This window comes from Durio zibethinus, chromosome 20, assembly GCF_047325235.1.
Source record: "Durio zibethinus cultivar Kanyao isolate XHJ-2024 chromosome 20, ASM4732523v1, whole genome shotgun sequence".
Taxonomy (NCBI): Eukaryota; Viridiplantae; Streptophyta; class Magnoliopsida; order Malvales; family Malvaceae; genus Durio; species Durio zibethinus.
In genome coordinates this window covers 2,408,234-2,420,261 of record NC_143181.1, presented here as the reverse complement: position 1 = coordinate 2,420,261, position 12,028 = coordinate 2,408,234, and the positions used below count along the sequence as shown (strand labels likewise).

The window sequence follows — 12,028 nt, the reverse complement described above, 5'->3', positions numbered from 1 at the left end:
AAAGCTCCAAGTCATTGGTCTCTCTTTTCCCACTAATAACTAAACACTTGAGTTTTCTTTTAAATATCACAAACATCAAAGCTCGATCAAGAGATGCTTAATTTGATCAGATTTTCCCCCCATGATTAGTCCTTTATATTCCCCTGGTCTTCCACCTGCTGCTTCTTAGTACTGTGGTTTTTGTCTCTATTATTGCCCTGGTATCTGCTATATATCACATTGTTTGTTCCAAGGATATGAAGCATACAGATTGATAGTTGGTTTGATCATTACAATTTAGAAGAGTACTATAGTTTAAAAGATACTCAGTTATGTCTTATAGGGTGTATCTTGTTATTGGGATACACTATTTGTCCACTAATAAATTTAAGCTTTTCAGTTTAATTGTGTATTCTAGATTGTACCAGTGAGAACATAAAAAGCGACTACCAAAAATTCCAATTTAGACTTTGAATTTTCCAAGTCTAGATTAAATATCATGCATGTACTGAGGATTCTGTTCAAATACATGTTGGAAAACTGACTGTAAAGAATAAATGGCACATTGGAAAATACCCAATTCTTTATCTTTTTTTCCTGTTCCTTTCAACCCATTTATCCTGTATTGACTGAAGATCACGGTAGACTTCTATGCCTATATAAACACTTCATTAGTTTAAGCTTTTATTTACCACAAAACAAGCCTTTTCTCACCTATACCACCAATATATTACACTTCATATCATGCATAGTTCGGTGGATTTGCCTAAGATTAATGACCTCAAGAATTGCTGCAATTGTAAGAAAAAAAGGTATAAGGGCTGCAAGTGTGCGCCTGTGCCTTTGACTAAGGTACAATTGAAGCAGATACTTCAGAGCTTTGACAGAAATGGAGATTGCCGCCTTAGCAAGCAAGAGCTTAAGGATGCCTTCAATTACATTGGCTCGCATTTCCCCAAGTGGCGAGCTAGCCGAGCGCTTAATCGTGCAGATGACAATAAAGATGGGTACATAAGCGACGAAGAGATGGATGATCTTGTTGAATACGTCTGGCAATGTGGTTACACCATTTCATAAATAATTGATGGCAACTGGCAAGGGACAAAGGGAAATCTTTTTGCTCTCCCTACCAATTTCAAAGTTTTTTTTTTTTTTTGCATTAATTACTGTAGCAATTTCTGTACTTAAAAGCTGCAGAGAGAAACCAGAAGAAGAACCCTGGCCTTCTGCTGGACTTTGATGTACCTTTGCCTTTATAAATGTCTGAAAAATAATGTGTAAATTGCCTTTATCAATGAATTAAAAGCAAATAAATTTTGACATGATAAGTTTACAATTGTTTGCTAAGCACATGATACAATTAATATTACTTGCCCATATATATAAATGGTTTATTTCAAGTTCCTATGAGATTACTCACTTGAATATTATAAAAAATTATTTATAATCTGTAATATTATATTATATATAAAAGTACTGTGAAAATCATTTGAATCGATGAAAATGAATATTATTATTTATTATATTTTTAATTTATAAATAAATATTTTATTTTTATAATTATTAAGATTTATCAAATTGACTTACCAAAGCAACCTAACCATTACATTATTGAACTAATCAATAAGTATACCTTTGTACATTATCCTCTTTAATTTGGCAGCTGGTTCTTTATAATCAATTTATCACATAATTTGGGATTGGTGGGAACCTAAAAACTGGTGATTAATTTGCTGACATCAAACTAAAATTATTCGCTTACTTAGCGAATGATGATGCTAACCCATTAGAATGGGATTCGCTCCCAAAAAAACAAAAAGGTAATTCCTTCAACAAATGCTTAAGTAAAGAAAAAATAAATTCACACGGGACATGAATATCTAGATTGAGAAGCACCCAAGAAAATTTCTTAGTAGCTCACAAATTAATAAACAAACAAAAAAGCTAAAATTAAGGTGCAGAGTTGTGACTATATAAACAAATGTTGTAGCTATTCATTTTAAACTTACACCGAGCAAATAATATTACAAATTTCTTCCTTATGCCTGTCCCTTGTGATATAGATAAAAGGATACCAATATCTTCACAAGCTGAGCGTGCTCTGATACTGAGCCTGTTCAAGAGATGCGATGTCAACAACGATGGAAAGCTTAGCTGGGAAGAGGTGAAGGCAGGTTTCCGAAGGCTTCAATCTCGTTTTCCTGCTTACAGAACTTATCGTGCGTTTCAGATGGCTGACAAAAACGGCGATGGGTACATCACTGAGGAAGAGCTTGACAAGCTTGTCACATATGTCTTGGAATGTTACCAAGGCAAAGTGCACCTTATATTGACAACTTAGATATATCTATTTATTATACTACTAATATGTAATTAAGCTGCAGTTTGCCTTTGCATCTGATAGCAAAACGCAGCTGCAGAGCTTTAAGCGTGTGCTTTGTGTATTTTAGGTATAATAAAGTATACTTAGGACTTGTTTTCAGATGAAAAATTCCCTCTGCTATAAAGTTTAATATCTTCAAGTTTCTGAATTTAAAGTTTTAATTAAACAGACCAGAAAGGGGGAAAACTTTTCTAACATGATTCCTTCTTAACTTTGGAGAGAAGGTGAAATTTAGGAGATGAGGAATAGCTAGCCGCCTACTTCTGTATTTTCTAGGATGTTCTGTGATGTTTCCCCACAATCCCAATCTATCAATAAATTTCGTTCTGGCTTAGGCTTCATTTGGGTGGCAGATGAAAAGAGATTTCTAACGCATCATCGCGTGGTTTTGGGACTGGATCTCCATCGATCATCCAAATGAAGCATTAGCCAAAGAAAAGAAAAGAAAAGTAAAAAAAAAAAAGAAGAAGTTCCCAAGTAGTACAAGTACTGTGGGTGGGTTATCTCAAGTCCATAATCCTCATTCAATCTGAACTTTGAATTGCATACAATTTAGAAAGACAGTAGGAATGAGAATAATTGAGGACTAATTTAATCCACATAAATGGTGCAACGCAAATGATAAAAGAAACTGAAGAAAATAACTTTAGAATTTTTTACTATTGCAGCAATATGATACGAGTAAGTATATGAATAGTTAGCTGAATTGATGTCAAACAATAAAATGCCCACAGAATTATCCCCTGTAAAAACTCCTGGTTAAAATATATTCCAAATGAAACCATCAAAACCATAGAATTTATGCTGCATTGGCTTTCAAGAGCTTTCATTATCGTAGAAACACTTTTTCTCAATGTTTGCGTGGGCTTACGGTTTACTCTTCTGCTTTGAATCTACCGGTAATGTTGCACAGAAAAAACAATTTTTTTCCTTTAATAATAGTAAAGGATATGAGTCAAGGGTTTGAAAGGGTAGAGTAAAAGTGGTCCATAATCACTTCAAGATAGCCCAACAGATGTTTATCTGTTAGAATCTTCTATTATTATTTCTCAAAGAATTTGACGACCCTGTTGAAAGATTCGTTTCACAGCTTCATGTAATTTGCAGAAGCAACTAAAACAAACCTTTACCTTGTATTATTTCTTAGGACAGCCACATTGTGTGGCATGATATCATTTTTTGCATAGCATTCCAAGAAAGTTTCCCCAAGATATTGGAGCAAAATTTTGTTCAGAAAAAATTTTAGTCCTCGGCTTATAAAATGGAGAGATTCTTGGTCGGCTGCCTCATAAAGGGGATTCGAGTGGTCTTCCACCGGCAAATCTTGTCCTCTCATATTGGAAATGGGAATCTGACGATCACGTACTATTACATGAAATCATACACCTATACACAGATGATTTAATCTTAGAATATATATCAAGCACATAAATTGACGTTTGATTTCATCTCCTAACATTATATAACTGAATTTTTTAATAAATAAATGCTCTTACGACACCTTTAACAAGGCCCAAAAGAAAATTTTTTATAAAGATTTTAATAAGAAATTTTCACGTTTTGGGTTCCTCCCATGAGATAAGTTGGAACTTGGAATTAATACAGAAAGCCAATGCTGTATATAAACCTCAACTAAGCGAACCAGGGAAGCAGCTGTCTCTCACATAACTTGCCTCTTACTCCAAAACATGCTTCGTTCTGCAAATTTGCCCAAGGGCGTCCATAAGAGTTGCCAAAGGAAAATGGGTGTCTCTTTGCCTTTGCCTTTAACTGAGGCACAACTGAAATCTATATTCAAGCGCTTTGACACTAATAGAGATGGGCGTCTAAGCAAGCAAGAGCTCAGGAATGCCTTTGCTAGCCTAGGTTCTTATATACCAGGCTGGCGAGCTAGCCGAGGGATTTATCAAGCTGACAGTAATGGAGATGGATATGTAAGCGAAGACGAGTTGGATGATCTTGTAAAATACGCTTTGAAATGTGGCTATACCAAATAAATCGTCTAATTGCACATGATCTGCCGGGAATTGTACTTTTGTTTTTTCCATCTTTCCGACTTTTTCAACTTTGACCTACATAATGCAAGTAACTTCATGAACCAGTTGTGTTAAATCCTGTGTTCAAAAGAGTAAACAAAAGCTTTTCTTCTTTCCCTCTTTGTTATTCATAATCCATAGACCTCGACCAATTTTGTTGGTTTGGGAACCGCAGGGCAAAAGGATATAAAGAAAACCATAATGGGTGTGTCATGAATGGGCCCAATGACCACCGCAATTATTCTTAGGGGTTATGGCGAATCATATTACTGTTTATTACATGTATCATATTAGAACTTTTCATTTTGTGAGATAAAGTATGGCTGCCAAGTGATCTCATTGAAAAAACCTCTAGCTAGCTTTCTAGCACCTTCAATATTAGAGGAAAAGAGAAGCAATTTCATTTGTTATCATTACAAAGTAATTTATAATCCGCTCCAAAGCCCCTGGAATTCTATATCGACAATAAGCAAGCAATTAATCTCAAAATAAAAGGTTCAACATGAATGAAACATTATATTTAAAAAAAATGGTGTTGGTATATAGATTTGGAAATGAAGGAAATTCATCAACAATTCTAGTGTTCTATGCAGAGTGTGGTTCACTATTCACTACTCCAGGACAAAGAGAAGGATATATGATGCAATTAGCAGTCAAAAAATTCTGGTCAGATTATTCTTGATTTCAAAAAGCAATTTCAGTCAAGAAAAGTTGAACTTCCACTGACCAAAAAGTTGGATATTGAGAAGTTCTCCGAACTGGTTCGCCTGATCACCATGCATAAAAAAACAAACAGTTACTTCTCTATTAATACCCACATTTCTATATATACTCTGATCCCTATATTACTGTTATAGCGTAAGTAAAATAGTGTTGAGCCTTCTAGCTAAATACAAAACGTTTGTTTCTTTCTTCTTTTTTTTTTTTTTAAAGTAGCAATGAAACGAAAAAATGTGAAGCAAATATTGAAAGTTTTCCGGGAAAGCGACCTGAATCAGGATCATCTTCTCAATGCAGGGGAACTGAAAAGCGCCTTCAGCCAGCTTGATAAACCCCAGCTATCTAGTTTGAGAGTAAATCAAACTCTTCGCAAGGTCAACAGAAATGCTGACAAATTCATTGATTCTAATAAGCTGGCTGATCTCGTGAAATTTGCTTCCTTTATATTGCCTTAATTAGTTTTATATAAATATAAATATATATATCCTGTAGTATTATTAGTGTAGTTTACTAACAAATGTGAGATGCCATGATTGCACTAATCCTTGTGTTAAGTGTAGTGTATTATATAGATTTGATAATTTAAAATATGACATGATAACATATATGAATGTGATATAAAAATAAAATATGAAGATAATACGATTTAAAATTTTAATAAAATTTAAAAATATATATTTTATATTTTTATATCAACATAAATCATAATATATAATTTTTATTAAAAAATATTATAAATACATAATTTTTATATTTTATATAATATAAATATACGAATTATTATAAAATATAATATTATAAATGCTAGATTAGGGTGTAATGTTTGGATTCCTGTGAAAAGGGGATTCAGCATTTATGTGATGCTAACATTTATTCTGTTTGAAAAAAATATGTATGATTATGTGATTTCAATAACTTCTCGTCCAAAAGAATTGGGATTTTTTTTTAATAAAAAATGAAATTTATTAATAATACTATAATAGCATAAAAAGTACAACAAAAACAGTCCAACAAGACTTCAAACCAAGGTAGGGAACAAAGAAGACATTAAAAGCCGTACAAAATATTTATTCCATGACATCTGATGAAATCAGAAAATCTTTTTTGTGTTTGGCTATAAATTATAATTCTATTCAATGGTTTTGGAAAAAGGCTAGAATATTCAAATTGAGCTAATTACTTCTTTTTTTCAACAGAGAGATTTTTTAGGGTGAAATTTGTGAAATTTTTAATTAAAATTGATTAAATAAAAATTAAAATTAAAATTAAAAAAAATAAATTAAAAGATCTTATTACATAGATTAAGTGTGTAAATTTAAAAAAAATTAATAAATTTTGATATATACTTTTAGATAAATGTTTTTAGTAAAGATATTGACATAATCTTTACTATTAAATAAGTATCAATTAAATTTGAATTATAAATAATATTTTTAATAATTTATTTACACATTAAATTTTATCAATTTATCAATTTAAAATTTTTATTAAATTACTTTTAAAAAAATACTTCATAAACTTTTTTTAAAAACTTCACAAAAATTTTGGCCTTTTCAACAAGGCTTTCCCAATGGTTGGACCAAGTTCACCCAAAAGGACAGAAGGCCAGTCCATGATGACCTTTACATATATAGCAGATCAGTTTTAATCCATTATCTTATATAAAAAATTGGGCCAAATTTGCCAATGTATGTTTGACCTACATTCATCATTCATGGACATACAAAAAGGGCCCATTAGAGGCAAATTTATCTCGACTCATTGTGTAGTATGTACCAAGTCATGAAATTTACAAGGCAAACTTCTTGGGAAACTTGAATAGAGTTTTCCTTTTAGACGGTCTGCCCATGTTCTTTATTTTTTTCCACTATTTAAAAAATACAATACAACTTGAATCCTGTGAGATCACAAATTAGCACATCTTTCATCACACGAAACTTTCATGAGAATAAAACGTGATAGATTGGAAGAGAATGCATCAAACATTTTCCATGGAAATTATTCAAAAAAAGTAGTAATTTTCAAACAGATGATATATATATATATAGGTGATAACTATTTGGCAAAAATTAATACTAATTTTAATTCAATGCGGAAAGTACTTGATAAGATAGCATATGCATGCATCTACCAATTATATGTTTATTTCATTCAACAAAACTATAAATAATGTATTGACCAAACAACACATTAAAGTTGTTTTCTTGTCTTTGTGGATGAAAAAGAATATATATAAAAGTGGAGAATCGAATTCTTTCTCTGCATGTATTTGCTCCAGTATCGTCCCCTGTATGGGTGAAAACCGTGTGCTTCAATTTAATTTGAAGCATGAGATTCCAGTTCAATTCTCTACGCAACTTCACTTTCCAAGAAGGAACGACGACCTGCCAGGGCAAGAGCTCCATATATAAAACCATGACTTCCCAACCCCTATATATCCCCGAGAAATTTAGTTTTGACAAAAGCAAAAGAAAAAGAAAAATTAGCAAAAGAGTCTTGTTGAATCTTGTCATTCGCCTTAATAGATTTATCCAAAAAAACCAAATATCCGAAGACTAAACATGCGTCGATCATTGGTTGCTTCATCATCATCGGAAAACAAGAAAGAGTTGAAGAAGGTATTCGAGCAATTTGGCAAAAAGGATGAGGAAGGTCAACTCCGACTCTACAAGGAAAATCTGAAGAGTGCATTTGAGTACCTTGGTGCTCTTTTGCCCGGTTACAAAGCTGCCTCTGTCCTCAAATACATCGATGCTGATAACAGTGGATACATCAATGGCGATGAACTTGATGCTCTTATTGAATATGCTTACGGCTCTGGGTACCGTTAAGCATTTGTAGTCTGCTACACTGCAGGAAAAGCTCCTACTATACATACATATATATATATATATATAAGTATTTGTTCCATGAAATAATAATGTTTTTCTTATTTGTAGCATGCAAGTACATATTCAACACTGGATATGTAAATGCAAGTTGATGTATTTTTAGTATGATGTTTGTACAAGAAAAGAGGAGTACTGGTAGTTCCTCTTTTTTATTTAATTGCTTTTGTTTCAGTTTTAATATAGTGATTTGTTTGGCAGCAATGCATCTATCTAAATAAATTTCTAAAGTAAGTATATATATATATATATATATATATATATATATATATATATATATATAACGTTAGCTGTCTGACAATATAGTGTGATCCTAATCTCTTGGCCTTTGGCAACGAAGAAATAAGAAACCATTATCATTGGCGAGTGTAAAAAAATTAATGAGCGTAATTCCAAAACTGCATGGTGAGGTGTACAAAATTTAGATGAAATCTTTTAGTGAAGTTTGTGAAATTTTTTTGTAAAAATGATTTAATAAAAATTTTAATAATAAATCTAAACAGATAAATTAATAAAATTTAATGTACAGATTAATAATATATAAAAAAATTATTATAAATATTATTTATAAATTTAAATTTGATCCATATATATTTAACTGTACAAATTTTATTAAAATTTTTATTAAAAATATTTATCTAAAAAATATATTAAATTTTTTAAAAATTTTCATATTTAATTAAATGTAATAAAACCTTTTCATTTATAAATCTTAAATTTTAATTTTAATTTTTGTTTAATCATTTTTAATTTAAAACTTCACAAATTTCCTATATAAAACCTCATATACGTTTTTTAAAGTTTTTTCCTGATGACGTTGGGTGGAATGTTAGTTTTGGAATTTTCAATCATCAATGGCAACATGCCAACATGTTAGACTATTGTGGCTGGAGATGTTCATCATGGGCCAACCACAAGCCTGGTCCATTTGAAGGTCAGTTTTGGGCTATAATCACTTTTTAACCTGGACCCATTTAGGCTAACTCTTCAAGACCTGAACTCAAATTAAGCCCACCAGGGACGTCTCCAATTGTGACCATGAAATATTGTAAAAATAGCATTAAGCCATGTGTAAAACGATTTCCTGTAAACATCACAGCTAGAGACCAAAGGATTAACTACTTACACACATTTCACCGAAAGTGAAGTAATAATCATACTTGCCAATTTGAAAAGTAATTCTATTATCAATGTTCTTATTCTTTTTTCTTTTCACAATGACAATTGGAGAAATAGATTTCAAAAAGAAAGAAGATGCTGCAACTTGATCTAGCTTATCTCTTCAAAGTTGATTTGACATTGGGAGGACGCCAAATGCCATAGTTGCAACAGGATGAACGTTTAACGTTTCTGTACTTATCTCGTACAGAATTTTTGAGTACTTTTATCTCTAGTGCTGGATTCAAATATACGTCCCTTACTTTTTAGTGGAAAATTTTCCCAAAAACTTCATAAACAAGATTCTTTCGCATCAATAAGAAGAATAAGTGGAGCTACAATTGGTCCCTGGAGGTCTATTTAAACCCATGACCTCATACTTCGGTAGGACAGCAAGAGGAACAGCCCTGCAGCCTGTTGTATATAAAATAGTCTTCTCTCCAAATTACTAATGGACAGCCGATCGACCTCAAAATACTTCTAGACAACATGGTTCACAACGTTCCGAAAGGCGACGACTTGTCACGCACTACGGCTAGTAAGCTGCAGCTACGGAAAGTATTCCTTGATTGTGATGTAGATGATAACAGTGTCCTGACAGGGAAGAGATAAAGAATGCGTTTGATCGATTAGGTGCCCTCTTCCCTGGTTTCACAGCTTGGAAAGCACTCAAACATGTGGATAAAAATAGGGATGGATGCGTCAGCCTGGATGAGCTTGACAGCCTCATAGAATACGCTTATCAACGAGGATACATCAACGTTAATTAGTTAGAAACTCGGTGCTTTCCTCGTTACTAGTATTTCTAATAACTCGTTTGCATACTTGATGTAAAAATATTATACTCCCGTGTGACATTATAGCTAGCTTGCAAATTTCAGGTTCTAAGCTTCTGATTTATGCATGGTGTAAAAATATTTGAAGTTTCAAAAAAAAAAAGTCTTTCCTTGATTGTTGAGTCCTTGTCCTTTCATATTTCACATACCACTGGTAAATTATAATTAAGATGTTGGATGGCGGATGCTTGATATCAATATCCAGCAATCCTAAATGTAACAGGATAAGAAGCGATTGCTTAGGATCTTTACCTTTTTCATTTCCATAATCTTTGAAAGGAAGCTATAGATTGGTATCTCCTACAATTGATTTCCACTTTTCCACATAGTATGACCCAAATGGTGGAATTTTGTGTATAGGACCCTTCTATAATAACGGTTGCTTCCATTGTCTAGATGGAATTAATTTAAACTCTAGGATTCAAATGTTTTAATGATGGTCACATTACATTAACATGTTTGGATTCTTGCCCAGAAAGCATGAAAGTGGAAAATGAAAACCAAGATGGATTCACTCTGTATTCCAACACTTATTACCTACAAGAAAAACTTGTCACTTTCAACTTTTCATTAAAAAAAAAACACATAGAAACACTTGCCATTGGCTTGCTGTTGTGCAATGTGATTTGGATCAATTGTATTCCTCCAATTTACACATTGACAATTCAGGGAAAAAATGGTTCTAAATTGGCAGAGCAATCAAGTTTCATGTAGACGAAGATTTAAAGCTATGTCACATATAGGGAGTAGTGGACTTGAGTTTGCAGGATTAACTAGTATTAAACTTATCTGAAGCTCATTAAGGTTGTATGATATTCAATATTGAAAGCAAATGTAAAGAGAGAAAGCAGCAAAGAAATGGGCCTGGCAATTGGAAATTTGTTATACTATTTCTTTTGAAGAGATTCCATGTTGGTTTTCTGAACCTCTACTTCTTGTTGGCGATTAGCCTAATCTTCTTCCTCAATTTCTATACACTATCCTTTGAGGTCCCTTAACTTCGCAATCTGGAATCCAGTAACCTGACACTATCATTAATTCAAAGAAATAAAGCCATCATCAGGGATCTAACTGTTAAATGCATTTGGTACGGTTTTAACTACCCTTTCTTAGGATACCAACTCAAAAGATTTTGTAACATACATTGTTGCCTAACTCAGTGCGCGCTGCGGTAAAAACAAACAGAATTTTATAGATTAATCCCCACATGTCGTCCTCGGTTCCGCGGATTTGGACAAGCATCAAAAGTTAAACTGTAATCTTCTCTCTTCCTTTTTGGATCTATGGACTTCGTTGATGTTAAACTTAAAAGAGGGAATAATGAAGCAATGAGATTTCTTGTTGAGTTAAACTTTTGTTGACAAATAAAAAGGGGAATACTAGAATATTAGGCAATCTGTGCAAAAGCTAATGAAAATCCATTTTTCTATGCTTCCTAGACAATCACAATTGTCTATGACTTTTAAAGGCACTTTGTTTTGTTTTAAATACGCGTCTGCATGTTTTAATTGTGCTAATCCAATTCCTATATTGTATTTTAGCAAAGCCTAATGCACGAGGGAAAGAGGGGAAGATATGGTACAAATTTGAGAAGCCTTAAAACACTTCTACACTGGGGAGTTAGATAGCAAGCAAGACAACGTGCAAGGAACAGACTTCCAGGGCTTTGATTATCAGAAATGGCTATTAAAACTCGTAGCTACTCCGTTGATGGCAAGCGTTAAATGACGATCGATGAGTTCAAAAGATGGTTAAAGAAATTGGATGAAGATAAAGATGGAAGGATATGCAAAGACGAGCTAGCAGACGCTACAAGAGTCTCGGTAGGATGGTTTGCTAGGAGGAAGAGCAAGCATGGAAATCGATCTGTAGATGCCAATGGCAATGGCTTTATCGATGACAATGAGATAAACCTCGCAGAGTTTGCAGAAAAGCACTTAAATGTGAGAATTTTGTATTTGTAAAGTGCTAATTTGAGTCAGCCCTTTAATCCATTGTTCATGTTTGATATGTTCATCTGTCTGTTGA

General features: G+C 32.8%; 2 protein-coding genes across 2 annotated transcripts; both read left to right on the top strand.

The window, feature by feature from the left end:
• The first annotated feature begins 658 nt into the window (after nt 1-658).
• Nucleotides 659-1,301, top strand: LOC149513032 (calmodulin-like protein 3). Its single transcript, XM_089749613.1, has one exon. It carries the CDS (start codon nt 724-726, stop codon nt 1,054-1,056), a length of 333 nt encoding a protein of 110 aa, XP_089605739.1. The 5' UTR covers nt 659-723; the 3' UTR covers nt 1,057-1,301.
• A 10,271-nt stretch (nt 1,302-11,572) lies between these two features.
• On the top strand, nt 11,573-12,023 carry LOC111315431 (uncharacterized). Its single transcript, XM_022917135.2, has one exon. The coding sequence runs from the start codon at nt 11,725-11,727 to the stop codon at nt 11,962-11,964; it is 240 nt and encodes a 79-aa protein (XP_022772870.2). The 5' UTR covers nt 11,573-11,724; the 3' UTR covers nt 11,965-12,023.
• Nucleotides 12,024-12,028: the final 5 nt, after the last annotated feature.